Raw genomic sequence first — 16,405 nt, forward strand, 5'->3', positions numbered from 1 at the left:
TATACTGTTAAGATAATTTAATGCCACGTTCTTGAGTGATGGTTCATCCTGCTTCACATACAGACTATCTACTTTTTTCAAATTACTTTTATAAGCTCAAGTTAAGAGTGGATGAGCGCTCTGTACAGTTGGAGGAGGGTTTTCTGATCATCTCCCCATTTTGAATTTGAAACTACTTTTATTAAATCAAGTGCCTTCAGGAATTTAGTCTTTAAATAGTTTATGTGCGGTAGAAAGGTCAAGTGATGGTAAAAAATAATACCAAGAAACTTGGTCTCTTTGACAACTTTGATAGGAGCACCATCCAAAACTAAATAAGGGTCCTTAGGCAGCTTATATTTTCTACAAAAATGAATGCAGTTTGTCTTGGCTTTTGAAAACTTAAAACCATTTTCATGAGACCATTTATGAATTTTATTTGAACACAGTTGCAGTTGCCTTTCAATCATATGCATGATTTTACTACGACAAGAAATATTAAAATCATCCACAAATAAAGATCCATCAATTGAATTGTTCAAAACCTTTGACAGACTGTTAATCTTTATGCTAAACAATGTGATAGTCACGATACTGCCTTGTGAGACACCCTGATCCTGATTGTAACGGTCAGACAGGGTTGAAACAACATGAGTGAGGAGTTGGGTTTAACGCAGCTTTTAACAGTATTTCAGTTACATTGTGGCGTGTCAGCTTAAAGGGGAAGTGTACACGCAAAAATCACTTTCTTTCTTTTTCTAAACAAAACGCAATTTTAGAATTAGTTAGTATCTGTGTTTGAAAATATACGCTCATTTTTTTTCACAGTGAAAGTAGGAAGCTCACAATAGTGTTAAAATGATATGTCGTTATGAGGCCTTCGTTTTACGAGCGAAATAGGCCTGAGTTATCCCCCTTAGATTATGACGTAATTGGTGCCAATTCAACTGGGTCCCTGTCTATTCTCAACGCAAAAGATATCAAGGACCAGTTTGCGGTAAAACAACATGGTCTACGACACACTCCGGCGCAGTGGTGACTCAGCATAACACAATTCTGGCTGGCATCTGAGACGCTAGAATCACAAAACTGTACCTACACCACGTAAAGCGGCTCTAACAAAGCATGATGACGTCATAATGTTTATCAATTGGCACCAATGACGTCATATTGCAAGGGGCATAAGCCATGGTGTTTTTGTTATGGAAATAGAACACTTGGTAAATGTGAAAAATATAAATCGTTTTAATGCAAAAAATATGTTAATTAAATATGATGTTTTTATATTTTTGTCTATGACACTTCTAGGTTAACACTTTTAATGTGGAAAAAGTACAAGAAAAATTGGTTCATTTCCGTGTAAACTTGCCCTTTAATGTGGGAGGAAAGCCCGAAAGTGATGCAGGCGAACACGGGTATGGTGCTGACAAATCTAGAAACATAATCAGGGCAAACCAGGATTCGAACCCACAATCATAGGTTTCTGGTATGCCCAAGGGACGCAACTCTGCAAGGGACGCAACTCTGCAAGCGAATCGCTGCACCTTAGACGACTGGGCCACCTGTGCCCCGTGAACCAACATGAACTTGAAATTGTCTCTCTTTAAAAACTGAGATATATATAGAGGCAAACAGCCCCTTAAACCAAAATCATGATGATTTTTTAAAATGCCAAACTTCCATGTAGTATAATATTTCTTTTCGAGAATGAAAAGGATAGATAGAGCATGTTGTTTATTTATCATGGAATTTTCAATTAAAGACTCTGAACATACTAAATGATCAATGGTACCTCGATTTTTGCGGAAACTACATTGAATATTAGTAATGAGATTTCCAAGTACCAAACTAAACAGTTATTTACATACATTCCATAGTATTACAAACACAGCTAGTAAGGGATATTGGCCTGTAATTAGTGAGTGAGTATGGTTTTACACCGCTTTTTGCCATACTCCATCAATTTCACAACGGGGGAGACTAGAAATGGACTTAACACATTGTATCCATGTCGGGAATCAAACCCGGGTCTTCGGCATGAAGAGCAACGCTTTAACCGACCGCCCCACCTGTAATCAGAGAGATTGGTATGATCTCGATCAGGTTTAGGTTATTTGAACGACAGTAGCATTTCACCATGATGATGGAAAATTACCAGAAGTCAAAATATTGTCCAAGATATTTAGCATTGTTTCTAAACACGATTCAGGTAAATGTTTAAGGATCTGAAAATAGATATTATCATGCCCCAAAGAAGTATCATAAGCTTGCCCAAGGGCGGTATGGAGCTCATGAATGGAAAAGATTTCATTATAGTCCTCACCATTGTCTCACTAAAAATTCATTTTCTTTTTTTCTCGCTGTTCCTTAAATTTCTGAAAGTGTGGTACATAATTGGATGATGAGGAATTTTTACCTAATGATTCACCTAATTTATTAGCAATATCAGATTTATCTGATAGAAGAGTGTCAGCCTCCTTCAGATGGTGAACACTGGATTAAGTTTCTGCACCATATTCCAAACCTTACAATTGAAATAATTTAAGAAACATTTTTTTGCCATGACTGTTGTTTATTTTGCTTAAATGTGCGACAAGCTTTGGCATTTGAAATTGAAGTTATGGATTGTTGAATGGCGACGAAACTATTTTTCTGCCTTCTTCCTAGCCTTTCTAGCCTGTTTGCAGTTAATGTTCAACCATGGTTTACGAATATGTTGAACCGTAGAGGACTTTGGGATACATTCATCAGCAATTATATTTAATTCATCAGAAAAAACTTGAATAGGATCATTAACATTTAGAATTAATTTGGATTTTAATATTTCAGTGCATAATGTGTCCAGTTGGCCTTAGTAAAATTCCATCTTGATGATGGTGGGGCATCTGTTGGATTTAGCAGAACAGGGCTGTGATTTGTGCTCTGACTCACCAAAATAGAAGATCCTCAAGTAGCCTTCTCACCTTGAGGAGACAAGCAATGGTAGGAATCATAATGTCTTAAATCAAATTTGTCTGTGGATTTTAGGTATGTTTCTTGCAAACATAATGCTGATGGATTGAAATCTTGAGTTAAAAATTGTCAAAATTGTTTCTGAGTCCTCTACAGTTCCAATATGTGGAGACATTACTCTTCGGAAGTTTAACTGAGGATCTACCCCGTCCTTTCTTAGAGGGCGCCAAGCTGTGTGGCCTATGGCGGCTGTTATCTGACACATCCATGTCCTCGAAGGATCCAAACTTATTAAACAATTGGACCTGGTTTTTCCATCCTTTTGAGGTGAGGTGAGGTGAAATTGGGTTTAACGTCGCGTCCAAGATTATTGCACTTATATAGCGACGTGCATGCACGTGTGTGTGTGTGGCTGCTTGTACTAGTCCGGACTGATGCCGATTTATAGTGCTAGCTCACTGAGATACCATGCCGCAGTTTAACATGGATACCCCACTCAGACACAGTATACTGACTCCGAGCCGACCAGTCCTTGTTTTAGCCCCTTAATGCCGAGCGCCAGACAGGGTAACAACAAGTACAATCTTTTAACGTCTTTTTGTATGACGCGGCCCGGGATCGAACCCTGGACCTTCCGCTCTCCGGGCGGACGCTCTACCACAAGACCACGGTGGCGGTCATCCTTTTGAGGGTCTGCCACTCTAATATTGTTGTCAATAATTCTGTTCTGGGTTTGGGTTTGTTTTTAAATACTTGTTTGACATTTGTTTCAGATTGCAGTTTTTTTATTTGACTGAGATGATGATTTGTCTTGTGAAGTTGTTTGGGAACTAACTGTCAGTTTCTAGGAGAGTTGTTGTATCAGCAGATAATGAAATGATTTCAGGAGATTCCTTGTTGGTCCAGGTGAAGTCTGTCTGACATGCAACAGCTGTGCATGAAACAGGCTGTGGAATACGTTGTGGGGCATGTTGTGAAATTGGCTGTGAAACAGCTAGAGTAAGAACTATGAGAAGACTGTCCTTCATCCAGAACAATCTTCTTCGCCTCTTGAAATGAGATGTTGCTTTCATGTTTTATTTGTACAATTTTGGACTCACGTTTAAATATAGGACAGTCTTTAGAAGAGGAAACAAAGTTTACACATTTGTCACATGTAGCACTGTCTGCACAACTGCCACCGCAGCGGTGGCAAGCAGCTTGCTTATCGCATGTTCTCAAGCCATGGCCATAGTGCTGACACTTGTAGCATCTCAATGGATTAGGGATTTACATTTCCACTTTGATGCTACAAAAACCTGCTCTCATGGAATCTGGAATATTTTGTAGACCAAAATTGAATAAGTAGGTATTGGTCTTAGTTAACTCACCATTTCTCTTAGGGGAAAAGCGTTTTACAGATATATTACATTTTGGCTTTGTAGTTCTTCCAAAAAGTAATTCTCGGTCATATCAGCAAGGAATCATCCTCAGTCCTTCCGGGAAACAATAAAAGGAACATTTGCAAGGGTCTTAATTGAAAGAAAGCTAACTGCTTGCTTGTGTCGCCTACAGTTGATCAACAAACATCAACTGCGTAATCTTTTGACATCTTCAACATCCCCAGCTATGCCTTGTATAACCTTTGCAACAGCAAATGGATTGATCTTTAGAGGAGTGTCATCCAAAGAAGAAATAACCAATATTGAGGGCGTCCACAGACTATTATCCTTAGTATCAAACCAATCATGTGATTCATAAGAACAGTTTTTCATTGTTCCATGCTGGTAGTGATTTTGATTCAGCCTCTTGGGTGCCCACCCACCATGGAGTGTCAACAAGGACTATGTCATATGCCTGTGGTTTTCTGACACCAAGGATACCAAGAGGATATACTGTAAAACGTGAAATTAATGCGTCTCCAATAGAATGCGACCGCTGGCCCTTAGCCCAAAATGCGACTCAATATGAATGCGACACCTCCTCCTCTCAAGCATCAGTGGATTTATATCAAAACAAAATGTCCTCTGTCAGGTTTACAGGAGAATCCTTACCTTAATCCAACCTTACATTAATCCAATCACACACGAAATAGCACCGCATATTAGCACTGAGTAGAGTACTTCAATAAAACAATACGTGGGCGCTCGGCCTTTGATGCAGTCGCAAAGAGCAAAGACACCGTGTTGGATGGCGTCTGTCTGGACCTGCAGGTGTGATGACATGAGTGAGTAGAACACTTGTCTTGACCCCAGCAGTGACATTTCACAGGATGTAATTAGTGTTTGAATGACATTGTTTATATACTTGTAACATGCTGCTCAATAAACAGCGATGTGTAAGACATAGCTGTTTGTTTTCAGCGTATGTCTAAGTTGGTATTTCTGCTTTCCAAAATGTCTTATTGTTGATATAAATGCGATGTTTATTAATGCGAGCAAAGACAACTCGCATTTTTCTCATTTAATTCACGCTTACATTAATATCAAGATTTACAGTAGTCAAGCAGAAACAACATAAAAATGTTCCACAAGATTGATCCATGAGCTACCGCCTTCTGGAAATTTTCCAGTTATAGTTCAAAATACATTTCAAAAGCCCACACGTGTATGAGCATAATATGACGCTGTTCTGTTTGTAATAAATTGACCAAACCAATAGCATGAAATATAGTTCATTATAGACTTTCCAAAAATGTGCAAATGAAATTAAATGCACAGGGCTCGACATGACCAGCTGATTGATAGGACCGGGCCCATCCTTCCACCCATCTTGGCAAAGTAAGGGTAGAAGTGGTGTATTGGGCAAAGGAACACTACTCCTGGAGCGAATGCCAACCACCAAACTCCCATCCACCGCCAACACAGGGATGCAACCCATGGCAAACAGGGTGCCCAATTTGGTCGCCTCTCACAACCAGCATTGTGGTACTGGGGACACATTCTACCCCGGGTCCCCACAGGGACATAGAAGGGACATAGAAGGGACATAGAAGGGACATGACTTGTAATCGCCACTGGTGGCACTACAACCGAGCCACGAAATTCCAGCCAAGTTTGGCAAGGCTGGAAACTGGACTTTAACTGTTAGTTAACTCCCTTGTCTCAGTGAAATCAGAAAGCAAAATATATATCATGATTATAGTAAATCTGTTTCTGTAAACAAACTTTCATCTCTTCATGCTCTCCTACGAAGTTAAATACCAGTCCATGAGGTTGTGTTAATTATTCAAACTTACTTTGTCTCGGTGGAACATAATCTGGTTTTTCAAATGCTCCCATTTCTTCCATTGTGTCTTTTGTCCGGACACCACCACTGTAAGTCCTGGAACAAAATGTCTGAATAACACATGATGACAACACACGAGTTAGCATGTCAGAATTTGTATAATTTTACCACACAATTCACCTGAACAAGCTGTTATGAAATCACCTCCATGTCAAGGTGAGCTAAACACATGATGACGTCATTTTTTAAGAAAAAGGATTGTCCTATTATTACCTGGGGTTGATTATTTTGCTTGGTTTTTGAGGGGGTTTCTTCTGTCTCGGTCTGGCACTGGTAGTTGGAGCACATGCATCAGGTAGACTGTTCCCACCTACAACAGCGACCAGTCACTCATCAGCAACCATCAGCCAACATGAACATATGAAACGTGTGCTTTTAACAATATACAGTGTACACAGCTGGTTATCATTTTTTAACCAATGACTTTAAATAGTTATATTTGCTATGTCACTAATTAATTAATTATTCACCATAGGGTCAACATGGTCAATAAAATCGGTGTAATTATTTCCGTTGTTGATGACATCACATACACATTCAATGTGCTGATGTCTACACTAGTGATCGGTAAACTACCATTTTTCCAAATTTTCAAAAAAAAAGACGATAAGTAATGTTGAGAATAGTCTACTTGCAACCCAGAATTACAGATTACCTATCCCTCGGTGAAATAAGCATGATAAAGCAACGACAAAAAACACATAGGACACATAATCCATAATGCCTTGTAGCTTATAAGTAATTCTCCAAATATTGCATAGCTAGAATATCGGGTTTATTGGAGTTTTTACAGTGATCAGCTATGGATTACAGCTGCAATAAACTACAGTTATATCAAACTCAAAGCTACCACTAATTTTAGTTTGTTATAACCGTAGTTCGTTATTTATAAGCATTTTGACAGACAGATTTTCTAGTCGTCACATTTTATAGACAGAATATATCCACTTCAAAAGTTATCGCCTAAACGCTGTTTTACTATTGTTAACTGAGGTTGTAAGTTGAGGACAATGTGTCAGTACTTAACAGCATTAGAGAGTTGCACTAGACCTGTAGTCCTAGCCAAACTGTGCAATAGTTAAGGTATCATAAGGACTATTAGAAATTTGCCATTCACAGGGGTTTTGCAATATGTTATCATTATAAAGAACTAGTGGACTAAAAGTGTTAGTTTCTGCCACTGCTTAATCCAGATAATCACTTGCCTTCAACTGTTTATTATAAACAGACATTGTCGTTGACAGGGTACACACGGGAACACAAAGTGAGTTTGATATGTTCGTTATTTTGTTTATCATGTGGTTTATAGCATTTTCGATATATACATCAATTTTATATGATAAAATATAGCAAATTGCTGGGACTACAAAAACAGTTCGTCATAAGCGTGTTGTAGTTTACTGTACAAGGTTCATTGAGTGAGTATCAGTATGAATGATTATTGTCGTCAGGCGGAGGACATTTTTCTGCCTTTTCCAAAGCTTTTACAGATATATGGACAACTTTGTCCTGGAAAGGCCACACTCACCAAAAATCTTGTATTACAGGAAACCAATGTATAAGAGCTACTTCAACATAGCTTTATATTTTCACAGATTAACAATTAAGGGATATGACAGCGAAGTTTGATTCAGAACAAAATACTTGCAAACACAGCATGAAGCAGGCTCAATGTGCAAATACTGCAAATTTTTAGAATTTCAGACTACATACTATACAACATAAAAACCTTTGTTTCTTTTCACATTGTACATTGGGCAACATGGATACATGAAGTTCATATTTGTAATCAGTTGCTTTACAGTGGTAATCTGTCATCTTGTTTGTCTGTCGGGATGAAATCTCGACTCTTTTGGTTATCTGATCGACCAGGTTGTCTGCTATGGTAGTCGTCTTTGTGAAGCCATTCGAGGTTAGAACAGCCATCAGATTGCACATAGTGTTTTTATCTCCAGGGAAACAACTTGTGTTCTACATGGGGTGGTGCCACGATAGAGCCAAGAGTGAGTGAATAAGTGAGTATGGTTTTACGCTTTTAGCAATATCACGTTGGTGGACACCGAAAAATGGGCTTCACACATTGTACCCATGTGGGGAATAGAACCTTGGTCTTTCATTGATGTTTGAACTAAGACTGTTCACTACCACTTGATCTCTGAAAACATCACCCTAACCTCTACCCCACCCTTTGTCAATTTTCTAAGTGCCCAGGATGCTTATTATGGCGAATACGTACAGTACTTATAATTGAATTAATTTACCAGATTTCCAGATAGTGTAACAACAGGATTAACTTGCGTAATTCAATATGAACGGATCAATAACGGATCATGACAAGAAGATGTGGGATACATATTTATACAAAGGTCAAGTTATTACCTCAGCTTAACTATGAGATCTGCTTATCTCCAGTCATGGCATTCAACAAAATGAATGAATTGCCATTTGGTGACAACAATACATCAATCTTTGCATCATTTAAGGTGCCTTATTAAAAACTGTATGGATATTTGTAAAATTGTAAATTTATATACTTATCCTATCTCACAGTATTCTTTCTAAAAACATTTCACCCAAACACAGCATCACCATGGTCACCACCCAAACAAATGGGTCACACACTGGTCCTTGTGACCTGCAGTGCATGTGGCCTTGCCTCACTTGATCACCTGACTACCCCTGCCACATCATGCTCTTTCTTGAGCGGACAGGCTAGAGGAGCTGTGATGCGGGGATGGTCGGGTGGGCATATAGCGTGTGAGATAGTATAAGTATATAAATATACAATTTAATGTAAAATTTACAAATTTTTAAACTTATCCTATTTCACACTATGCATTTATCCTAAGGGCGGACGGTAGGGTGCAGATACCCTAGTCTATAAAGACTACAACTGTGAGATGTACTCGAGGAAGCTGGTACTAAACAGTGATACAAATAAAGAATCAATATCACTGCCTCGTGTCATAAAGACAAGAACTTGTGAGTGGGTAAAAAAGACCATAAGAGGCAATGTTACGCTAGTCGGATGTAACATCATGAAATCGAGTATGACGTGTTACAAGTTTCCACGTAAGACATTGTTACACAAACGACCGTATAGCTTTGAATAGAAATCTATTCAGCGTAAGACTTATAACCAATCTGGAAGAGGTCTCCAGATAATCAGTTCTACAAGAAAGGCCACACCACTATCTCTGATGGACAATATGAAGAGCCAGTTTGGCATCTCTTTTGATGCTTGGTCAAAGCTATCAATCACACCCGCAGGGTTGAAGCACACTCAGAGAAGAAGATGAACGATTGACAACATCCGCAAGAGGATCATGAAACCAATACTGAGACATAATGTGCCTAAAGCAGAGGTGAGCAGTTAGGGGCTTGGGACGGCCCCGCCTTGTGGCGATTTTGATGTTGACGAGGTAGACTACCAGATAGTGTCGGACTCCACCCACAAAAAACTCCATGATGGCGGACAAGGTGCAGTTGCTGTGCAAGGCTCTAGACTAAAAAAGGATTGGATGTCACAGGAGGAGGCAATCCAGGTGTTGGTGTAGGCGGGAAGGATAGTCGAGTGGAGCCAAAAGGAAACTGTGGTACAGGAGACTTCCGTGGTGGCCACCATGGCAAACGGGATGACGAGTCTCTTGCAGGAGTGCCGAAGTGGCGTCAAGGTAAATTCAGAGAGCTCTAACCGGGCATAAGCTGATTCTCCATGATGAGGTCCCAATGAAGCCCCAGAAAGACCTTCCCTCAAACTTGACCCTGTTACCATTGAGAGCGTGGATCTCACTCACTCTAGCAGCAGTTGATAGAGCCAGGAGAAAAAACGTCTTCAAGGTGAAAACTCAAAGTTATTCTCAGCAAGTGGTTCATACTCCTGAGTAGACTAACATATAGTCTCTGAAATGAACATATCATACAGAAAAAAACAGTTGTTCAGTTATCTTAATAAAAATCTAATAAAAAGGGAGCCCAGTGATTCTCTTCATTTTCAGATACTGCAGTAATCTAGACTTGCCAAACATTATAGACTTGCATGGGCTGTAGTTGATATAAATGTATCAGGGTCTGTAAGACAGACTAACTCCTGAGTGGTCCGATGGCAGAGGATGACGTTGAGATACAAGTGGACCAGCCTTCCACCTCAAGTTGTTCAAAAATCTGTGTCCCATGATAAAGTGTATGCAACAGAATAACCAGTCTTGATCATACAGTAGGGTGCATGGTAGGCTGAATGCGGCACGACTGTAGAAGTGTGTCCTTCTTATTTGCTAGTGAAGTGATGGTCGTTGATGTGGTCTTGAAAAAACGACGAAAGAGGTATAAGCAACAATGGAGTGCTTGGACGCTTAGGATTCTTGATGAGTAACGATCCTTCGAATTGGTCCTTGGTATTGCTGTCAATCTACTAAATGGCCAAGAGAGGAATATGGGTAGGAGCAATATCGATCTCCTGCAGGACTGTGGATCTGTTTGGCTATCGACAGGGGAGAAACATTGAAGATAAGACGGAAGTCGTTGACACTCGGTGTATTGATGTCAATCATGATGTCACTCTCAGGGTGGTGTATAGCAATAATAATCAGACATGAATCTGTTATCCGGATACGATGGGTATCAATACATAACAGCCAGGCTTTGCATGAGGGAAGAAGCAAATGTGACAGTTTCGATCCATAGAGGAGGGGTACCGATCTAAGCTGTGATGGCAATCCCTATGAACGTTACGTCGATGTCGATCCCTGGTCAAATGTCGATAGCCATGTTGATTTGAGTCTGGGTCAGAAGATCAAGATCGGTCTCGACGTCGATGGTGATCAGAGTGGCTTGTAGAGGTAGATCTATCTCGCCCTCAATGTAGGATCGATCTGATGAATGATATCGATCTGAAGAATCGGTTAGACAATCTTCATCAGTACAATGTCAAACTTGATATATGTCTGCATCTTATCAGTCTTCTGAGATCAATGTAGATCTGTGGAATGTCGATCCCTCTAATACCGATCATTCAAATGTGGATGTCGATCCTGGTCCGAGGTCTATCTCAAAGACGAGGCATCAACTTGTGAGATCAATCAGTAGATCCTGAGAAGGTTGACCCTTAGAACATCAATCTCATTTGTTTCGGTCCAAAGAACGTCGACCCGTTTATCTGGAACATCGATCCTATAAATGTCGATCATTTGATGATCTATCCCAATAATGTTGATCACTCAACTGGCGACTCTCCGAGGAAGCACCGTGATTCTTATCTGAGGTTGCAAGAGCGAACCCGGCTTTTACATTCCCCAGTAGAAGTAGAGAACAAACTTATACAATCAATCCGCCTGTGTCCTGAGCATTCATTGAAACAGCCATATGACACAGTTGAACCTATCAACTCAACTTGAAAGGGTGCACGGGAATCACACACGTTGAGACGCCCAACGCTAACACCGTATTCGTGCGTGCGTGATTCCCGCGCAACCTTTCGAGTTGAGTTGATTGGTTCAACTGTGTCATATGGCCCTGTGACGCAGGGGTAGCATTATGCAGATGGCTGTTTCAATGAATGCTCGTTCCACCTGTGACGAACTGGTCTGGTTGTTGATGAAATATAGTGATAGCTAAATAGACAGATTTTTTATTCATGCACTGATTGTCTTTAAATGTACTATCCAGTTATGTATGACTGTTTAATAATCTCATACCAACTTTGACTGGAGTAGGTCCAAAAGTTTTTCAGATATTGTAGTAAACGTCGGTACCTTAAATTACCTTCCAGACAATAGACCATGGTGATGCTGGGATGAGTCTGGGTGAAATGTTTTTAGAAGCAGGAAACTTTGTGTGAGCACATTTCTACATATAAAGAATCAAAAGAAGAAGCAAGAAATGCAGTGTGAGAAAGGATATCTTTAAAAATTAAGGTATTTCTAAACAGGTACTACTGATTTACTGTCTTTTGGATTAATATTACTTTAAAAAAAACCAGCATATCCTGTGAATCTTCTCAAATATAATTAACATGACAATGTTGATCAAAACAAAAATAAATCTGAAGTACCCTATTATCATGTCTGAAATTGGAAATTAATCACTATTTAATATGTCTATACATGTAACAGTTTGGATTTATTATCTCAGGCAGTAGTAGTAATATCTTAAATGTTTTCAATGTTGATGTTGTTAGGTTTTAAACAAGAGAAATATCTTTACAATTGAAATAGTCCACTGAGTATTCATTGCCCAGAAAGTTTAACATGTAAAAACCTAGCATTATCACTGGTTCAAAAATGAATGGCATTTGCTGTACTTACCTCTCAGAGACTTCTCAAGATGTCTTTGTTGAAAATTTGTTAATTTGGACTCTTTCATCATTTCTGAAAATAGAAAAAGTAATATTCACGCAGGTTATGTATGGTTTCAGCATGATACATCAGATACACCAGACACGCACCTAGCCATTTATGAACATGATAGACCATAGAAAAACACACAAGGTATAGATCATGTATACAGGGACTTACTGGACTCAAATCCACAGAAAAATCAACTTGGTGAGGTGAATTGGGGTTTAGTGAGTGAGTTTGGTTTAATGTCGATTTTAACAGTATTCCAGTTATATCACGGCGTGTCAGCTTTATGTGGGAGGAAAGCCCGAAGTGATGCAGGTTTCAGACATTTACCACCAACGAGCACGTGTTTGGTGCTGACCAACCAAGAAACATAATCAGGGCGAACCGGGATTTGAACCCACAATCAAAGGTGTCTGGCGTGCCCAAGGGACGCAACTCTGTGCAGCGAAATGCAGCGCCTTAGATGACTGGGTCACCCGTGACCCTGAAATGGGGTTTAGCATCGCGTTCAAGATTATTGCACTTATATGGCAATGTGCATGCACGTATGTGTCTGTGTGTGCATGCATGCGTGGGTGCGTGTCTGCTTGTACTTGTCCAGACTAAGGCTGATTGTATAGTGCTAGCCTACTGAGATCCCAACCTGTAGTTTAACATGAATACACAGCATACTGACTCTGAGCTGAGCAGTCCTTGTTTTAGCCCCTTAATGCCGAGCACCAGACAGGGTAACAACAAGTGCGATCTTTTAACATCTTTTGGTATGACATGAGCAAGGATCGAACCCCAGCCCTTCTGTTCTCCGGGCGGACAATCTACCACTAGACCATGGGGGTGGTCCCAAATAAGCTCGGATGCAGAAAATTTGAATGCCTGTTTAGGAAATAATTATGTTATTTCATAATTTGGTAGCACTTACCAGCTTACAACTAATTTTTGTTTGTAATCATCATGATCATTTGAAAAATACTATATACAGTTGAAAATTTCGCAATTTTCTAGCTAGCACTTGTAGATCTGTTCCAGTTTGGGTAGTGCATTCTGTTATTAACTACCAGCCTATCGAGTATGTGCAATCTTGTGGTGGCGTACTGTCTCAGGGTCAAGTGTGTGTTTCAAAGCATGGCAAAACAACAGGATTTGAGGAACATTTTCGTCGGGGGAAGTTCAAGTGTGTCTTCAAGTGCAACATCATCAAACACTGAGGATAAGGAAGAATAAAGCTGTTTTATTTGATCAACATTGTTTCCGTTTTTTAATTTCTTTGGGACCCCCCATCTTGTAGGTTTTTTAACCCGGGACCCCTAAACTTAAAGGCTGTGGGTTCCAAGGACCTTCAAAATATATAACCCAGGTAAATCCCTGTATATCCTGACGTACACTATTTTCGAACAGTTAAGATGGCATTGCTGATATTTTAAGGAATGACTGAATCAAAGCTCAAATTCTGATTCATACGAGTAGGTGATGTCTTCAACAATAGAATTCAGCTACATTCCAAAAGAAAAATTACACTCAATAAAAGGTGTGACCTTCATTACCTTGTCTGTAAATTTCTTCTGCACTCGAGTGAAGTCGCCTATTTTCGAACACCTCATTGATTTGGTACTTTAGCGAGATTTCCATGAATGAACAGACATGTTTGGGCAAAATATGTTTGTGCAGTTCTCAAAATACTCCTTGCAAGTGGAATTAAAAAAAGTAATTGAAAGTTTGAAACCTATTCACAAAATATGCATATTTGTCAAATTTTTGTGTTTACATTATTGTACTCTTCCTTTTCATCAAGACACGGGCACCAAAATTCTGAATGATGATGGAGTGTTCTCACAGGTGTACAGTACTTCACATGAACCCAATGTTGACAGACCAAACATGTGCATTCTCAAGTCGGCAGCTTTGATAACGTCACACCTCTCGTTTTAATGCAACAAATCACTATCAAATACGGCTGTTCGAAAATTTGTGTCGTTCAAAAATAGGGTACTCGACGATATGTTAATTATGTCTCAATCTGACTTGTTCACTAAACAAAAAGCAACACAGACTTGAATAGCCTTTCTTGAAATTCTTCCATCATTTCAACATAACTGAAATTGTCAATTTTTTTCAATGACCTGAATATATATCACAAAACCTAAATAAGGTGTATTAATATGGTTGCTTACCCCAGTATATGTATCGATACATGATGTAAGGGTATTCCCAGGTTATGGGTTTTCGGACACTTAAGAAACATTCATAGTTTTCCCTCTAATCACATGAACAACTGTAAAACATCTCAGTCACTTATAAAAGACAACTTTCTCTAAAAAACAAGCCATCATCGGAGTATTTACAATGTCTTAGTAATGCTTAGTAATGCTACAATGTGAGTAATCGCGATAAACATGGGCATCCGAATCTTGATTAATGTTTGAAAGCAGATGACAACTTCATGAAAAGATTCCTTCTTCTTTATAAACAATCAAAGATATGAATATGCATGATGTAGTATCAGAAATAGTGGAAAGTGTAAACATACGGAGATTGGATTGATCGTGTTACACATTGTTGACAATTGTGACACTTTCACATCATAGAGATCAATAATAAAACGTTAAAATAATGTTAATTCAAAATTTATTCCGTTACTGTGACTGCATGTCGAAGATGAAACATTATCTGTACGATAAAGTTCCACAAATCAAGTCAACGGGTCGTCATGGAAGTGTTGATAATAATACATTTATATAAAAAAGTTAAAACGATATGGGTTTTTTTCTTTTAACATCTCCTTTAAAATCACAGGGATATGGTATACTTTAATAACCTGTTTAATCATAGAGGTATATGATATTTGACTGATTACCTTTCAATAAATCATGTGTTTGTTTGCTATATTGTACTTGAGGGGTACTCCAAAAGCCTCCTGCTTGCACGTTAGCTCTCTGAGCCGCCATTTTGAAGCTTTGATGGAATCCAAGCAAAACGTCACTTCCGGTATCTAAAGTGTGCGGTGTTTACATGACTCCATGGAAACCGAGATGTCGCTAATGCAGATGATTGTTAGTAACTAACGTAATTAACTCATACAACAAGCTCCGCTTAGCATTTCGTTCTTTTCATATGAAAAATGTTCACACTGACATCTCGTAATTAATGTTGATACCATCTGTCAAAATATAGATCTAGCTAGTGCTTGTTTCATAAATCCGGCTTTTAAAGTCATGAAAGCTGACATAGAGTTATTGTTGTTTTCAACTCCTAAAATAACAGGAAACATACTCTGGATAAATAAATTATATTAAGAAGTGCTGTTTCACGACTATCACTAATCATTACTTAATAAACACGTGAGGTTCCAGGCTCGATGACTAATTGAATCAGTTGATCAATTGAATGCCCGCGTATCCCAATTGCGTGGATAGATGTTCGTTATGAGTTATGTCTTTCACTGGAATGTTTGGCCTAGACTCGACTATTCACAGTCAATCGTCATATATACATAGACGATATTTCATATGTCGAGTGAAATATCCTGGCCACACGACCCCGTTAGTCGTCTCTTGCTGACTTGGTTGATTAATGTCATCGTATCCCAATTGCGTAGATCGATGCTCATGGTGTCAATCACTGGATTGATTGTCTGGTCCAGATTTGATTATATACAGACAGTCGTCATATAGCTGGACTATTGCTGAGTGCGATGTTAAACAACAAATAAACAAACAAACAAATAAACTGCTTCATATATGCAACATGACGTCTCATGTATAATTGGTTTTACCGGTTCGCTCTGGTCATAGCTGTGAAGCTTTAGATCTTCATACAAAAAAACTGCCGTTCACAAACACGTATCCTGCAAAACAAATGGCCATAGTTCT

The 16,405-nt window shown here is 39.1% G+C and overlaps 1 protein-coding gene across 1 annotated transcript in view; it reads right to left on the bottom strand.

The window, feature by feature from the left end:
• LOC124138921 (UPF0193 protein EVG1-like) overlaps positions 1–15,506 on the bottom strand; it is a 32,649-nt gene extending 17,143 nt beyond the window's left edge. Inside the window, exons 1-4 of the mRNA XM_046505829.2 lie at positions 15,391–15,506; positions 12,501–12,563; positions 6,412–6,508; positions 6,149–6,234 (exon numbers count right to left, since the gene is read on the bottom strand). Coding sequence (XP_046361785.1) covers positions 6,149–6,234; positions 6,412–6,508; positions 12,501–12,563; positions 15,391–15,481 — 337 coding nt within the window. The 5' untranslated portion in view covers positions 15,482–15,506. The remainder of the gene's footprint in view (positions 1–6,148; positions 6,235–6,411; positions 6,509–12,500; positions 12,564–15,390) is intronic.
• Between the last annotated feature and the right edge of the window lie 899 nt (positions 15,507–16,405).

This window comes from Haliotis rufescens, unplaced genomic scaffold, assembly GCF_023055435.1.
Source record: "Haliotis rufescens isolate VD_foot unplaced genomic scaffold, xgHalRufe1.0.p SCAF_40, whole genome shotgun sequence".
Taxonomy (NCBI): Eukaryota; Metazoa; Mollusca; class Gastropoda; order Lepetellida; family Haliotidae; genus Haliotis; species Haliotis rufescens.